At 41.6% G+C, this 15448-nt stretch overlaps 1 protein-coding gene across 1 annotated transcript in view; it reads left to right on the top strand.

Moving 5' to 3' along the window:
• WDSUB1 (WD repeat, sterile alpha motif and U-box domain containing 1) overlaps positions 1-5682 on the top strand; it is a 70841-nt gene extending 65159 nt beyond the window's left edge. The window contains exon 11 of the mRNA XM_073305555.1: positions 4606-5682. Coding sequence (XP_073161656.1) covers positions 4606-4778 — 173 coding nt within the window. The 3' untranslated portion in view covers positions 4779-5682. The remainder of the gene's footprint in view (positions 1-4605) is intronic.
• Positions 5683-15448: the final 9766 nt, after the last annotated feature.

Raw genomic sequence — 15448 nt, 5'->3', positions numbered from 1 at the left:
TGGCACTCCTATAGGGTGCCACATCACCACAGTATTTCCCTACATAGAGGGAGTCGGGGTGAATGTAAACTTGATTTGCCTCACCAGAGCATTGCAAACAACTGTGGTGGATTTGAGGATGTGGCGCTTTTTCTTTCTTTTTTTTTTTTTTTTTGGTAGCTCTTGTGGATACCATGAGATTTTTTACACTCTTTGGAAGTAGTCACTGTATGTTTGATCTATGTTCATGTTACTGTATCTCGTGACATTTTTATATAGAAAAAAAACAAAACCAATGATTTTCAATGAAAGTTGACAGAAAAATATATTGTGCAGATCAAGCAGTGGAACACCAAACTAGGAAATGCTAAACAGAAATAATACTTTAGTTCATTTCAAGAAACACTAGATGGACTTTTTTTATTTTAATGGGTTTGCCATATATTACTTCTGCTGCATGATAAAACATTTTGCTTTTACTGACTTTAAGAATTTAAAAGTCCCTGCTCCTTTTAGTGCTGTAGTACAATGAGGAACATGTTAGAATTATCATGATTTTTATTTTGGTAATGCCCAAGACTAGATGCTTTATGGAAAAGACAGTGTTTGCCTCAGAGAGCTTAGAAACTAATAATAACTATGCATTTTACTAAATTTGTTTTGAAGAGGTAGTATCAAAATAATTATATACCTGTGGGTAAAATATTCCAAAGTGTTTAAGTTACTTAGGAGTCTAATTTCCATTTTCAAAAGTGACTTAGGCAGTTTGGGCCAGATTTTGAAAGGTATTTAGGTACCTGACTCCCACTGATTTCTAGGCAGCTCTGAAAATCCCTATCTGCAACCTTAGGCACCTAAATCCCTTGGAAAATCTGTCTGTTAGCATTTAAGTGATTTAGGAGCCTATTGAAAATTTTACCCCACACTTTTTTTATATTGTTAAAAATGTGTATAATTTATGCTAGTTGTTACTCTGTGCATTTCACTGAGATTGCAAATGAAACAAGCCTGATCTGTTTGTAGTCAGTTTTCAGGTTCTAGTTTTTATGATGTCTTTTAGTGCTGTTCTGTTTGTATTTCCTGTGCTGGAGGGGAATGTTTAAATTAAGAAAAGTGTGTTAATAAATAAAAATAATAATAATATTTGTTAAGATAAATTAAGATTTGGACTAAACTAAATTGACAATGTTAATTTAAGAGATTTAAAATATTATTAAATCTGATGGTTTGTATTTCACAAAATCTATCTTGTTACGGTAAAATGGTGGGTTTTTAAAATAATGATATCGCTTTTATGCAGTCTGGTAAAGCACGGCTCTTACTTCCTATTCTGCTTTAGTTTAGTCAGAAGTTCACTTGTAACTGATGCACTGAAATAATTATATTTTGTGGGATGCATCAATTCTGTTACAGTTGATGTGTGATTAATATTTCACAACCCCTTTATAGTTTCTCTCTCTGATCTCAGAATCAATAACCTAGAGCATGCTAAATATAAATATTCTGCTGCATTTCTAACTTTCTTAGAGGTAGATTGTAAACAAAATTAGTTGCAAATGCTTATTGAGGCTCAGCATAATGCCTTATATTTTCTCTAAAATGTTTTATTGTCAGTGTTTACTTTTGGGGAAAATGTGTTTGACTTAAATATAGCTAACCAACTGCATTTGCAGTAAACTGTCAATGCATACATGAATTTTTAAAAGGAGCTGAGTGAGCAGTGTTGTTAAAATGCAGATTGTCAATTGCAGTTTACTGGCTAGTCATGTCATTGTTTCAGTGCTTCTTATTTATACCTGAAAGGCTGTGGGCACAGGGGACTTTGCCTAGCAGCTCTGATGATTCCTTTGACAGCTTTGTGATGAACTTTGCAAAACAATTTTAAAGCCTGTATTGAAATGTAATTAGTGATAGAATAGATCTGCTGAGAATCCCTCCTTTCTTCACTTATCAAATGCTCAATGGGAGGTATTTGTTCATCAATAGAAAATATTGTTAATTCTTCCACAGAATCATTTTGTTTTATTATAATATTTTTAATCCCATGGAAAGATGATTGCTTTAAAAAATTCTTGAGAGAAATACTAAGAATAAAATGAATGCTATCATAACTTGGTTTCACGTAACATTTTATTTCAGAGTTTCTCACATTGACATTTCATGTATGTATTAATTCTACACAGCATTTTAGACTAGATGAAAAGTTTAAAAACAATAGTACTAATTTTGCTAGCAAGCAAAATGATCAATGATTTAACTGTAGCTCAATCACAGAGAGTGAATTCAGACCAGTAATAGTGATAAAAATGCTTAGCAGTTGCTTTGCTACCAATGAGAAGATTATGATTATCTCTGCTTCTATAGTTCCTATTATGTGGGAGAAGGAGGGAAAGTCAAGATTAAAATTTAAAAACTGCAATTGAGAGAAGCTTTCTATCTTGGATGGCTAACTACATTTTGTTGCATCCCTGCTGGGAACAATTTCTAGTCTGTCTGTAACTATCTACATGTTGGGAATTTAGCTATCCAGGACGAATATGCTATTTCTATAGGGGATGCCTTGTGTATGGTAAAACCTGATAAAATCACTAATCGAGGGACAGATAAGATGTGACAGGTTTGAGGGGGGTAGCCATGTTAGTCTGTATCAGCAAAAACAACGAGGAGTCCTTGTGGCACCTTAGAGACTAACAAATTTATTTGGGCATAAGCTTTCGTGGGCTATAACCCACAAAGACAGCCTTTCATAAAGGAGGAGGCTGAGAACATTTATTTGAAAGGTTGAAGGGAATCCAGTAAAAGCATTTTACAAACACGTTTTTGTAAAATACTTGGAACGCAGATACTCAATAAAAGCAATTTTTTGATGCATAAATGGTCACTGGTAGCTAAATATTGATCTGTCTGGGGGTAATCCCTAGACAGAGGTGACATAAAAGTATAGGGTGAAATCCTGGCCCCATTGAAGTGAGTGGGAGTTTTGCCATTGACTTCAATGGGCCAGAATTTCACATACAATGTTTATTATATTTAATTTCTATCTTGTGTTTTAGAAAAAAACTTAAATCAATACACAGAGAACAGTCTCCCCTCCACAGATGGTGTATTGTACCTGATGGGTATAATCTGTGAATTTATGAATAACGCAATTGCAGTCCCTTCCATGACTACTTAGACCAGCGAAGGATTTAGGAAGAATGTGTGTGCTTATATTAGACTGTATTTAGTTAGACCTTGTCTACAATAGGAAGGTTCTGTTGATAAAATTATGCTAGATATACTAGAAAAACTGCTCACATAGATGCAATAATATCAGAATAAAAATGATTTTTACTGGTTCCCTCCAAATAGCATAAGCTATACCAGTATAAGCATTTATACTGATATAACTATGTCTATGCTAGGGCTTTTACCAGCATAGCCATGTCAGTAAAAATTCACACCGCAATCAGTCTAACTATGTCGGTAAAACTTTTACATGTAGACCAGGCCTTAGTTCAAGATGTCAGTGTCCTGTAGCCTCCAGAAAGAATTCTCTTTATATTCATCACAACTAATCCAGGTCTATGCTAGAAATTTTTCTATTTTGCTAAATCAGTCAGGGGTGTGATGTAGTGTGATTTGTGACAGACATAGCTGTGCCAACAAAAGCCTCTACTGTAGACTGTGCTTTTGCCAGTATAACTTATTTCATATGTGGGGGTGGGGGAATGGGGACACAGGTGACTCGAATAAGCAAAAGCGCAGTTTTGTTAGTATAAGCTGCATCCACACTAGGAGTACTTTGCCCTGATAGTATGCCCGTAAAGCTATACCAGAAAGGCCTTCCAGATGCAGACCAGGCCCAAATCCTGTCTGTTTTTCTGTATCACATGGGATACTACCTTAGGCACTGAAGTCTAAAGTGTTTCATCTGATCTCAGCAGCCCTTGAATTATTTTGGGGCAGCCTGTGATCACATTGGGGCTACCATGAGATTCTCTCTTAAGACAGGGGTTCATTTAATACACATGGGCTTTAATACTGGCATCAGTGAACTGGCTTTGCTGTAACAGTGGCATTTTGTTAAATTTGCAAGAATTTTTTTTATAACTGCACTCGAGCTTCTGATAGGCTTAAATTAATTATAGAAAACAATGTTAAAATACTTAGTGTCTAACTACAGTTGACATCATTTAAAAAGTAATCTGCTGCAGTTATACTTGGTGTTGATCTACCAATACAGTAGGACATGACAGAATTTCTGGTGGTGTACTTTGTTCACTGTAGTTAAAAATCTAAATTGGAATACTTATTTTCATGAAAAAACTGCACTTTTGCTGCAGAAATAAAGGGTCAGATGATAATACAGAACCATACATCCATTCTGTACAGAACATGGAGTGTCGTGAATAAAAAGAAGATCTTTTGATTTCTATGGGGTCCCATATTATCTGGCAAGTCCCATCCTATGTGCTCTGGCAAGTCACTTAACCTCTGTGTCTCAGTTTTCCCATCTGGAAATAATCCTTCCCTGAATTCCAGGGGGTATTGTTGAAGCTTAATCTTTACTATCTAACGTATATTAAGAGCCTTGGATGGACATTCCTATGTTACTGCAATTTTAATTGTATTTTCTCTTTATAGATGGCTATTCCTATGAAAAAGAGGCAATGGAGAACTGGATCAGCACAAAGAGACGGTCTAGTCCCATGACAAATCTCCCTCTCCAATCTCTTATACTTACACCAAATAGGACTCTGAAAATGGCCATCAATCGTTGGCTAGACACTCAGCAGAAATATAATGAAACAACTTAGTCTTGAATACACCAATTGTTCTGTCAAATTAATTGTAATGAAATTATAGGTAGTGGCAGAAAATAACTATCAGAAATCTTAAAACACTAGAAAGGAAAAAGGTAAGCTTTTCTCCATGATGTCTTTAGTCTGTAACTCACATAGAGTCCCTTAAATACAGAACTTTAAACCAAAAAAAAAAAATTATTTTGGTGCCTAATAAACTATTAAAATTTCTTTTTAATATTTGAGCTTTAATTACAATATTTTTGTATAAGAAAGTTCAAATGCTAATTGAAAATATGTAGGCTTGGCAGAATTTGATTTTTATTCTTTTATAATTTCATTGGATAATTGTGCTTATTTTTAAGGGTCTTTTTTCAATTTTTATCAGTTTAAATTTTCACAGTTGCAGGGAATTATTTAATGACACTTGATGTTGAGATTCAAAAAGTTAAAGCTTTATAACTGTTAAACAAATTGTCAACATCACATGTCAAAGTATTCAAAGTGAATATCCTTAAATCACAATCTAATACATTCTCAAGCACCATTTTTCCTAGTTTGCCTATCTGTAAATTTTGATTATCAATGGAAATATTTTAATTTTTGTGTGTACGATGAAATTGATGTTTGCAGACATTTATTGATTTTTAAAAAAATCTCATCCTTCCAAGCCTAAATATATGCATGCTTGAAAAAATAAAGTTGTCTGTTAGAAGTAGCAATACTGTAATGTCTATTTTTGAGTGTGTCTCAAAATATCTGGTATATTTAACTACTGCAAACAAAATAAGTGTGTTAAGGTTGCAAAGTCAACCACCCAAAAGTTAGGAATTGCCAATATTAAGGCTGCCTGTGAAACCTTTATTCAGCCCCTTTGTGCATATGTGCATGATATATGATATAGTCTTAAATTACATGATTACATACTATTTTTGACTCATTCAGTGAGTGCATCCCCATCTGTTTCTACCCATCAGATGAGTGAGGTCCTGGAACAGCCTTCCAATACGAGTTGTGAGGGCAGACAACTTAATTAGTTTTTAAAAAGAGCTGGGCAATTTATGAGTAGGATTGTGTGATGTGGTTGCTTGTAACAGGGCAAGGGGAGCAGCTCAACAGCCATGTGTTTCATTTCTAGTTTGTCTTGTGTTCCTAAAGTTCATGCTTCAGGGTTTCAGCTGGTCACCTGCTGGGGTCAGGAAGGGATTCCTTCCCTGTCCCCATCCCCCTATGCATTCTCAGGTGTTTTTGTCTTCTTCCTCTGGAGCATTAGGGATGACATGGCTGGAGATGGGATATGGGGCAGGACGGGCCAGGGCTCTGAGGTTACACCAACATTCTCTTAGGTGCTTGGCTGTTTGGTTCTTGCCCACATGCTCAGTGGGTATTTGATCATCCTTTATGGGGCCAGGTAGGAATTTTCCCCAGGTCACATTGACAGGACCGTGGCGGGGTTTTGCCTTCATCTGCAGTTTGTGGGTGGGGATCACTTGCCAGGATTATCTGGGTATATCTCACTTAATCATTTCCCTGCCATTGGAGGGACCTCAAGCACTGGTGCACCTTGGTCCTTGTTATTTGCTGCCTGTGGCACATGATAGTCTATTCTCCTGTGGGTCTCCTTTACTTCGATTTCATTTCCATTGCTGAGTTTAGTGTATGGGGACTGAGGGGTATTGGGGGCCACTGATAAACAGGTCAAACTAGATGATCTTGTGATCCTTCCTGGCCTTAAACTTTACGTTCTGTGTATGCGCCTGCAGGACTGGAGTGGTGCCTGCCTTCTCCCCACCTTAGGGCTGTGCTTTGAGATACTGAGATCCTAGAGAACTATTGTCCTTCTGTGACCATTTCCAGGATCATGAAAAAAATCTACTCCTTCAAAAACCCTTCAAAGATTTGAAAACCCAGTTCCACTTTTAAAAGGCATGTTTTTATTACATGTATAAGGGATCATCCTCCGAGCAGCCTTTGGTCCAGCAGAGTAGAGGAAAGAATGACAAGAAGAGAGGCAAGGGAGCGCTGTGTGTTTCCTTCTTGCATTGTTCTGAACCCTCCCATACACACCCACGCTTCCCTGCCCCCACTGCTCCCAGGGCCGTCCTTACCCATATGCAAAGTACGCAGCTGCGTAGAGCACCAGGAAATTTGGGGCACCAAATTTCCTGGTGCCCTGTGCAGCTGTGTGCTGCTCCAGCCCCTGCCCCACCTCTTCCCCATGCCCCCCCCCACTCTGCCCCAGCTCCACCTCTTCCCTCCCCTGCTCTGCCCCAGCCCTGCCCCGCCCCCACTCCCCTGAGGACTGCAGCAGGGTCGGGCCTGCACTGACGGCGGGAAGTGCAGCAGCCCAGCCCCAGCTGCGCCACCGGTGAGTGCTGGGGGGTGGTTCCCCCTAACCCCCAAGCCAGACCTCCCCCCCCCCCATGGAGGCCTCCCTCCCCAGGGCGGGGGGCTGCATAATGCCCCAGAATAGCTAGGGACTGCCCTGACTGCTCCCCTCCTCTTCTGCCTCCCCATCTCCCGTTTCCCACTGCTCCACCACCTGACACACCATGGAAGCCAGGCAGACCCGTATCTGGCCACTGCACTCTTACTGAAGGAATATTGCGACGCAGAGAAACTGTTCTAAAACCACTCACCACACAAAGAGCCAACTTCCTTCAGGATATAACTGACCTCCAAAAAACTACAACATTAACACCATTCTTGCCACCATGAACATCACTTCCCTATACATCAACTTCCCTCACAATGGCGCTGTCTGACTGAAATAGTTACAGGATAATGGACAACACTCAGATATCCACTCCAAACACATCACCAAAATCCTTCATTTCATCCTCACCCGTAACAATTTTACATTCAACAACAAACACTTTGTCCAAACCATGGGAATAGCTATGGGTATTAGGATGGCTCCCTAATATACCAACCTCTTCATAGGCCACCTTGAAGAAGAATTTCTGGACAAATATACCATGAAACCAGTGGTATACCCAAGATACATAGATGATATTTTCATCCTCTGGACAGATGACCTAAACTAATTGATACATTTCAACCTCAACTTCAAAAACCACTCCCCATCCTTTAAACTCTCCCTAGAAAAGTGATACTCAGACCTCAGTGGCTCAAGAACCAAATTAGTGATCAGTTACCCAAAAGAGCCAGAGTCGTGTGACTTCGTTCCATTTACTATAGTACTATATATAGTGATTCTCACAGCAAATAAATAACTTAGTGCCAGTTAACAACTTAATTGGTTAATAACATAGTAAAAGCATCCTGATTGGTTAATAATTTAGAGTGGTTAATAATTCAATCACACAGTGTTTTCATATCATGTGCTGCAAAGAGCCATAAGAGACAAATTAAAGAGCTACCTGCTGCTCTAGAACGCTCCCATGCTACCATCAACTTCCTGGATCCCATAATCAGCTTCAGCAATGGAATAGACAACTATGTACAAGAAACCAATGGATCACCACACCTGCCTTCACAGATCCAGTAACCACTCCAACTATATCAAGAAATCTATTATCTACAGCCAGGGACTCAGAAGAGAAAACCTATACTTTATCACACTCAAAACCGCCTTCAACAAACAAGGACACTCCATCAGAGAAGTAGATCACATCATGGAATAGGTCACCCAAATACCCTGGGAGAATCTGCTTCAGTACAGAAATAAAACACTCTCTGACCATATACCCCTAGTTGTCACCTACCACTCCACACTGGAACCCATCTGGAGTATCATCAAACAATTACAACCCATACTTGACGGGGACCACATCCTAAAAGAATCTTTCTGGCTCCCCCCTTTCTTTGCCTTCAAATAACCCCCCAACCTCTCCAAGGTCATCATCAGAAGCAAGCTCCCTGGGGACAAGGACACACTAACTCAAAGCGGGACCAGACACTGCCAGAACAACAAATGCAAAACCTATAGCCACATCTCCATGGCTACAATGATCAACACCTCCCACAACACACCTTTCAAGATCCATGGGTCCATCACAACACTGTATGCAGCGCACTAAAGCAACTATGTGGGTGACTGGAGATGATCACTACGTTTCCAAATAACTAACACAGAAATATGATAAAAACATTGTATCAACGGTAGGTAAACACTTTTCCTGAAGAGATCACTGATGTCTCAGTCCTCATTCTTAAAGGAAACCTGTGTACTTCAAAAGAGGAGCCTGGAGCTTAAATTCAAAACTTTGCTAGACGTGAAAAAACATGGGCTGAACGATACACTGGGTGTATGGTTTATTACAACAATCTGTAATCTGTTAACTACTCCTGTTAAACAATCTGTTCCACCTGTTATTAGCACCCAGACCTGTAGAAGAGCGCCCTGTAAACTCAAAAGCTTCTCTCTAACAGAAGTTAGGCTAATAAAAGGTATCATCTTACCCACCTTGTCTCTCTATTGTCCTGGGACCAACCTCGTTACAACACTGCATACGCATTTCTACATACAGATACAAAAAATTCCTGGTATCTCATACATAACCCTTCCTAGCCCCTCTCAAAAAACTATAATATACACAAAGTCCCTCTCTGCACACAGCTCTCACCCTTGCCACTGGCAATTCATAGATTCATAGATATTTAGGTCAGAAGGGACCATTATGATCATCTAGTCTGACCTCCTGCATAATGCAGGCCACAGAATTTTACCCATCAGTCCTGCAAAAAACCTCACACCTATGTCTATGCTATTGAAGTCCTCAAATCGTAGTTTAAAGACTTCAAGGAGCAGAGAATCCTCCAGCAAGTGACCCGTGCCCCATGCTACAGAGGAAGGCGAAAAACCTCCAGGGCCTCTTCCAATCTGCCCTGGAGGAAAATTCCTTCCCGACCCAAATATGGCAATCAGCTAAACCCTGAGCATATGAGCAAGATTCATCAGCCAGATACTACAGAAAATTCTTTCCTGGGTAACTCGGATCCCACCCCATCTAATATCCCATCACAGGCCATTGGGCCTATTTACCATGAATATTTAATTACCAAAACCATGTTATCCCATCATACCATCTCCTCCATAAACTTATCGAGTTTAATCTTAAAGCCAGATAGATCTTTTGCCCCCACTGCTTCCCTTGGAAGGCTATTCCAAAACTTCACTCCTCTGATGGTTAGAAACCTTGGCCTAATTTCAAGTCTAAACTTCCTGGTGGCCAGTTTATATCCATTTGTTCTTGTGTCTACATTGGTACTGAGCTTAAATAATTCCTCTCCCTCTCCGGTATTTATCCCTCTGATATATTTATAGAGAGCAATCATATCTCCCCTCAACCTTCTTTTAGTTAGGCTAAACAAGCCAAGCTCCTTGAGTCTCCTTTCATAAGACAAGTTTTCCATTCCTCGGATCACCCTAGTAGCCCTTCTCTGTACCTATTCCAGTTTGAATTCACCCTTCTTAAACATGGGAGACCAGAACTGCACACAGTATTCCAGGTGAGGTCTCACCACTGCCTTGTATAACGGTACTAAAACCTCCTTATCCCTACTGGAAATACCTCTCCTGATGCATCCCAAGACCGCATTAGCTTTTTTCGTTCACATTGGCAGCTCATAGTCATCCTATGATCAACCAATACTCCAAGGTCCTTTTCCTCCTCCATTACTTCTAATTGATGCGTCCCTAGCTTATAACTAAAATTCTTGTTATTAATCCCTAAATGCATGACCTTACACTTCTCACTATTAAATTTCATCCTATTACTATTACTCCAGTTTACAAGGTCATCCAGATCCTCCTGTAGGATATCCCTGTCCTTCTCTAAATTGGCAATACCTCCCAGCTTTGTATCATCTGCAAACTTTATTAGCACACTCCCACTTTTTGTGCCAAGGTCAGTAATAAAAAGATTAAATAAGATTGGTCCCAAAACCGATCCTTGAGGAACTCCACCGGTAACCTCCCTCCAGCCTGACAGCTCATTTTTCAGGATGAACCCGTTGTAGTCTCCCCTTTAACCAATTCCTTATCCACCTTTCAATTTTCCTATTGATCCCCATCTTATCCAATTTAACTAATAATTCCCCATGTGGCACGGTATCAAATGCCTTACTAAAATCTAGGTAAATTAGATCTACTGCGTTTCCTTTGTCTAAAAAATCTGTTACTTTCTCAAAGAAGGAGATCAGGTTGGTTTGGCATGATCTACCTTTTGTAAAACCATGTGGTATTTTGTCCCATTTACCATTGACTTCAATGCCCTTAACTACCTTCTCCTTCAAAATTTTTTCCAAGACCTTGCACCAGATGTCAAACTAACAGGCCTATAATTATCCGGATCACTTTTTTTCCCTTTCTTAAAAATAGAAACCATGTTAGCAATTCTCCAATCATACGGTACAACCCCTGAGTTTACAGATTCATTAAAAATTCTTGCTAATGGGCTTGCAATTTCATGTGCCAATTCCTTTAATATTCTTGGATGAAGATTATCTGGGCCCCCCGATTTAGTCCCATTAAGCTGTTTGAGTTTCGCTTCTACCTCAAATATGGTAATATCTACCTGCATATCCTCATTCCCATTTGTCATGCTACCATTATCCCTAAGATCCTCTTTAGTCTTATTAAAGACTGAGGCAAAGTATTTGTTTAGATATTGGGCCATGCCTAGATTATCCTTGACCTCCACTCCATCCTCAGTGTTTAGCGGTCCCACTTCTTCTTTCTTTGTTTTCTTATTTATATGACTATAAAACGTTTTACTATTGGTTTTAATTCCCTTTGCAAGGTCCAACTCTACTTGACTTTTAGCCTGTCTCACTTTATCCCTACATGTTCTGACCTCAATAAGGTAGCTTTCCTTGCTGATCCCTCCCTTCTTCCACTCCCTGTATGCTTTCTGCTTTTTCTTAATCACCTCTCAGAGATGCTTGCTCATCCAGCTTGGTCTACAACTCCTGCCTATGAATTTTTTCCCCTTTCTTGGGATGCAGGCTTCCGATAGCTTCTGCAGCTTTGATTTAAAATAATCCCAGGCCTCCTTTACCTTTAGATTTATAAATTCTTCTGTCCAATCCACTTCCCTAACTAATTTCCTTAATTTTTGAAAGTCAGCCCTTTTGAAATCAAAAACCCTAGTTGCAGATTTATTTTTGTTAATCCTTCCGTTCAGTTTGAACTGAATTAGCTCATGATCACTTGAGCCAAGACTATCCCCTACAACCATTTCTTCTATGAGGTCCTCACTACTCACCAAAACTAAATCTAAAATGGCATCCCCTCTAGTCGGTTCAGCAACTACTTGCTGAAGGAATCCACCAGCTATTGCATCTAGGAAAATCTGAGCCCTATTATTATTACTAGCACTCGTCCTTCAGTCTGTATCTGGGAAGTTAAAGTCCCCCATGATCACACAGTTTCCATTAGTATTTACTTTATTAAAAACATTAAAGAGGGCTCTATCCATATCCAAATTAGATCCTGGCGGTCTATAGCACACCCCAAGCACTATCCCAGGGGAGGCTCTAATAGTTTTCTTCCCCAATGTAATTTTTGCCCAGATGGACTCAGTCATATCCATTTCACTGCTTCTTATTTCTTTACATTCTACCTCCTCATTGATATACAGTGCTACTCCACCACCTTTACCTTTATTTCTGTCTTTCCTAAACAGCACATACCCCTCAATACCTGTAGTCCAGTCATGACGACTATTCCACCAGGTCTCTGTTGTCCCTATAATATCTGGTTTCACTTCCTGCACCAGTAGCTCTAGCTCCTCCATTTTGTTCCCTAGGCTCCTCGCATTAGTGTACAAACATCTTAATTTTTGCTGTTTGGCCTCGCTCACATTCTGTACCCTATTAGGCACGGTCATTCTACAGCCAGTATAACCTGTTAGACTGGTATCTACACTGCCCTTCCTCCTACCCATGGCTGTATCCTTTCTTACTTCGTTTTCTTTCCTCTCAATGCTAAAATCCGGCGTGGAGATTACCTGGACATCTCCCAACCATCTCCCCCAAATTCCTAGTTTAAAGCTCTCTTAATCAGTTGTGCCAACCTCCATCCTAGAAGTCTATTTCCTTCCCTACTGAGATGAAGTCCATCCCGAGAGAACTGTCCTCTGTCCATGAACGCCTCCTAGTGGCCATACATCACAAAGCCCTCCTTATAGCACCACTGCCTAAGCCATCTGTTGATAGTCATAATCTTGTCACACCTTTGTTGCCCTTCTCTAGGAACAGGCAGAATCCCACTAAAGATCACCTGAGCCTCGATTTCCTTAAGCGTCTTTCCCCAGCCTAGCATAGTCTCCCTTAATACTTGCCAGCGAGAATCTAGCCATATCATTTGTTCCCACATGAAGGATAATTAGGGGATTCTTTCCTGCTCCCTTTAGAATCCTTTTCAACCTCAGGTCTACATCCCGTATCTTAGCACCTGGAAGACAGCACACCCTCCTATTCTCTGGATCAGCTCTAGTTACAGGCCTGTCTATTCTTCTCAGTAAAGAGTCCCCAATCACATAGACCTGCCTTTTCCTAGTGATGGTGCTATTCTCCAGTCTATCCCCTGTTCCCTCTGGCTGCAAGTTCTTTCCATTCCTATTCTCCCTTGTAATCCTCTTTAACCCATCCTGTATCCTCCTGGGGCTCATATTTGGTGTAATCTCCATTAACTCTTCCCCTTTTCCTATAGGACTAACCGCTCTTCTCTTCTTCCTTGCCCTTCCACCTTCAGTGACTACCTGCTGAGCCCCTTCTTCATTTTCCAACTCTGCAAACCTATTCTTGAGCTCTATTTCTCCTTCACTAGCCCATCTTTTCCTCTGCCTGGTTCTTTTAGTCACATGCTTCCACTGACCACTTTCCTCACCAGTCTCCCCTCAGAATTCCCGAGCCCTGATTCCACCTGCAAGCCTGAGCTTTTCCCTTCAGATACCTCATGTCTTTGCTCCATAATCTGCTCAAACCCCTTCCGAAACTCGACCAGACTTTCCACCTGCATCTCCAAACCTCGGATCTTTTCCTCCATCAGCTCTATCAGATGGCATTTCATACAGACAAAACTCTTACCAGGTGCCCCCTCCAGGATCATGTACATATGACAGCTTCCACATCCAGTCATCCTCATTGTGTCTTCCGCTTCATGGGTCACTCCCACTGCTGCTTCTGTATCTGTCATAGCCTTGCCACCTAAATCCTGTTAATCTGGGAAAAACAAACCACACCCAAAACACCACCACCCACAGCAAAAAAAAAAAACCCAAACAAGCACCACAAGACAAACTCCCCTTACAAACTCCCACTCAAACTCCCCTGTTTACAGCTCTGTTTGCTAGCTCCTGTACGGCTGCAGCTGTCTGTGCTGCTCCTTAACCTTCCCAAGCCCCCCCGCCCCTTTCCTTGCCTGTGCCCAGCTCCCAAGCCCCATCCCCAAATTTCCCTGTGCTCAGTTCATAGAACCATAGAATATCAGGGTTGGAAGGGACCACAGGAGGTCATCTAGTTTTAATACCCCCCCCCATGTAGACAAGACATCCCCACCAACTCCTTCCCTGCACCCTCTTCTAACCGCCCCCCCCCCCTTCGCCACTTGCATACAGCTCCCATTCTCTCCAGCAGTACTGGGTTTACAATTGCCCACACCCCCAGCCCTGACTCCAGCACCTCCACATATCCCCAGCCCCCCCATGCCCTGGCTCCTGCACCCCCCATCCCCACCCTGAGCACCAAATGGGAGCTCCTGAACACCCCCCACATTCCCACCAGTACCCATCATACCAAACAGGAGCTGCCCCAGGTATGCACTGCACACCCCAACCTCCTGCCCCAGTCCTGAGCCCCCCTCCTGCATCCCAACTACTGGCCAGACCTGCACCCTAACCCCTAGCCTGCTCCTGCACCCTAACACCCTCCCAGACCCTGCACTCCCCCGACTCCCTCCCTGACTCCTGCACCCCTCGCACCAAATTGGAGCTGCCCCAGGTAAGCACTCCACACTCCAACCTCCTGCCCCAACCCTGAGCCCCATCCCAAAGTCCTGGCCAGACCCCCACACCCCAAAGTTTTTTTACACTTTTTTTTTTTTATAAAGTGCTCTTAGCTAACTACTGTAAAGCGCTTTGGATAACAGTACAAACAATATTTGGAAAGATCATTAAATGGTCTGCTGAGACCCTCAGTGATTTCCAAGTGGTCTGTGGAAAAATGTTAGACTATAAAAACAATCAAGGTACCTCACTTTATTTTCATTTACTTGCTGTTACTTATAGGAGGAGGATGAAGAAAAAAAGAATGAAAAACCGGGGGATGGGGAAATAGTGTTCTTTTTCTTGGCTGGGTCCTAAGGAGGGGCCCCAAATATGAAGCTGACCACAGAGCCACACTAACTCTAAACCCACCACTGGGGCTGACCCCCTCCCCAACAGCTCCCCATGCCGCAGTTAGGGGCTGATTCCCCCCTTCCCCGAGCTCTGCATGCTGCTGCCAGGACAGGGGCTGATCCATCCGTTGCCCCAGCTCCCTGCACTGCTGCCAGGAGCTGGGGCTGACACCCTCCCCACATCACTGCTAGGGGCAGGGGCTGACCCCCCCAAGCCCTGCTGCCTGACCCCTCATGTTGCTACCCACCACACCCACATTCCTTCATGCCCTGCGAGTGGGGCGCACTGGACATTTTTGGTAAACTGGGCATTGGATCT

This window comes from Lepidochelys kempii, chromosome 11 (assembly GCF_965140265.1).
Source record: "Lepidochelys kempii isolate rLepKem1 chromosome 11, rLepKem1.hap2, whole genome shotgun sequence".
NCBI classification, from domain to species: domain Eukaryota; kingdom Metazoa; phylum Chordata; order Testudines; family Cheloniidae; genus Lepidochelys; species Lepidochelys kempii.
The sequence above is the reverse complement of the archived record's forward strand: the minus strand, read 5'-3'. Positions and strand labels throughout refer to the sequence as shown.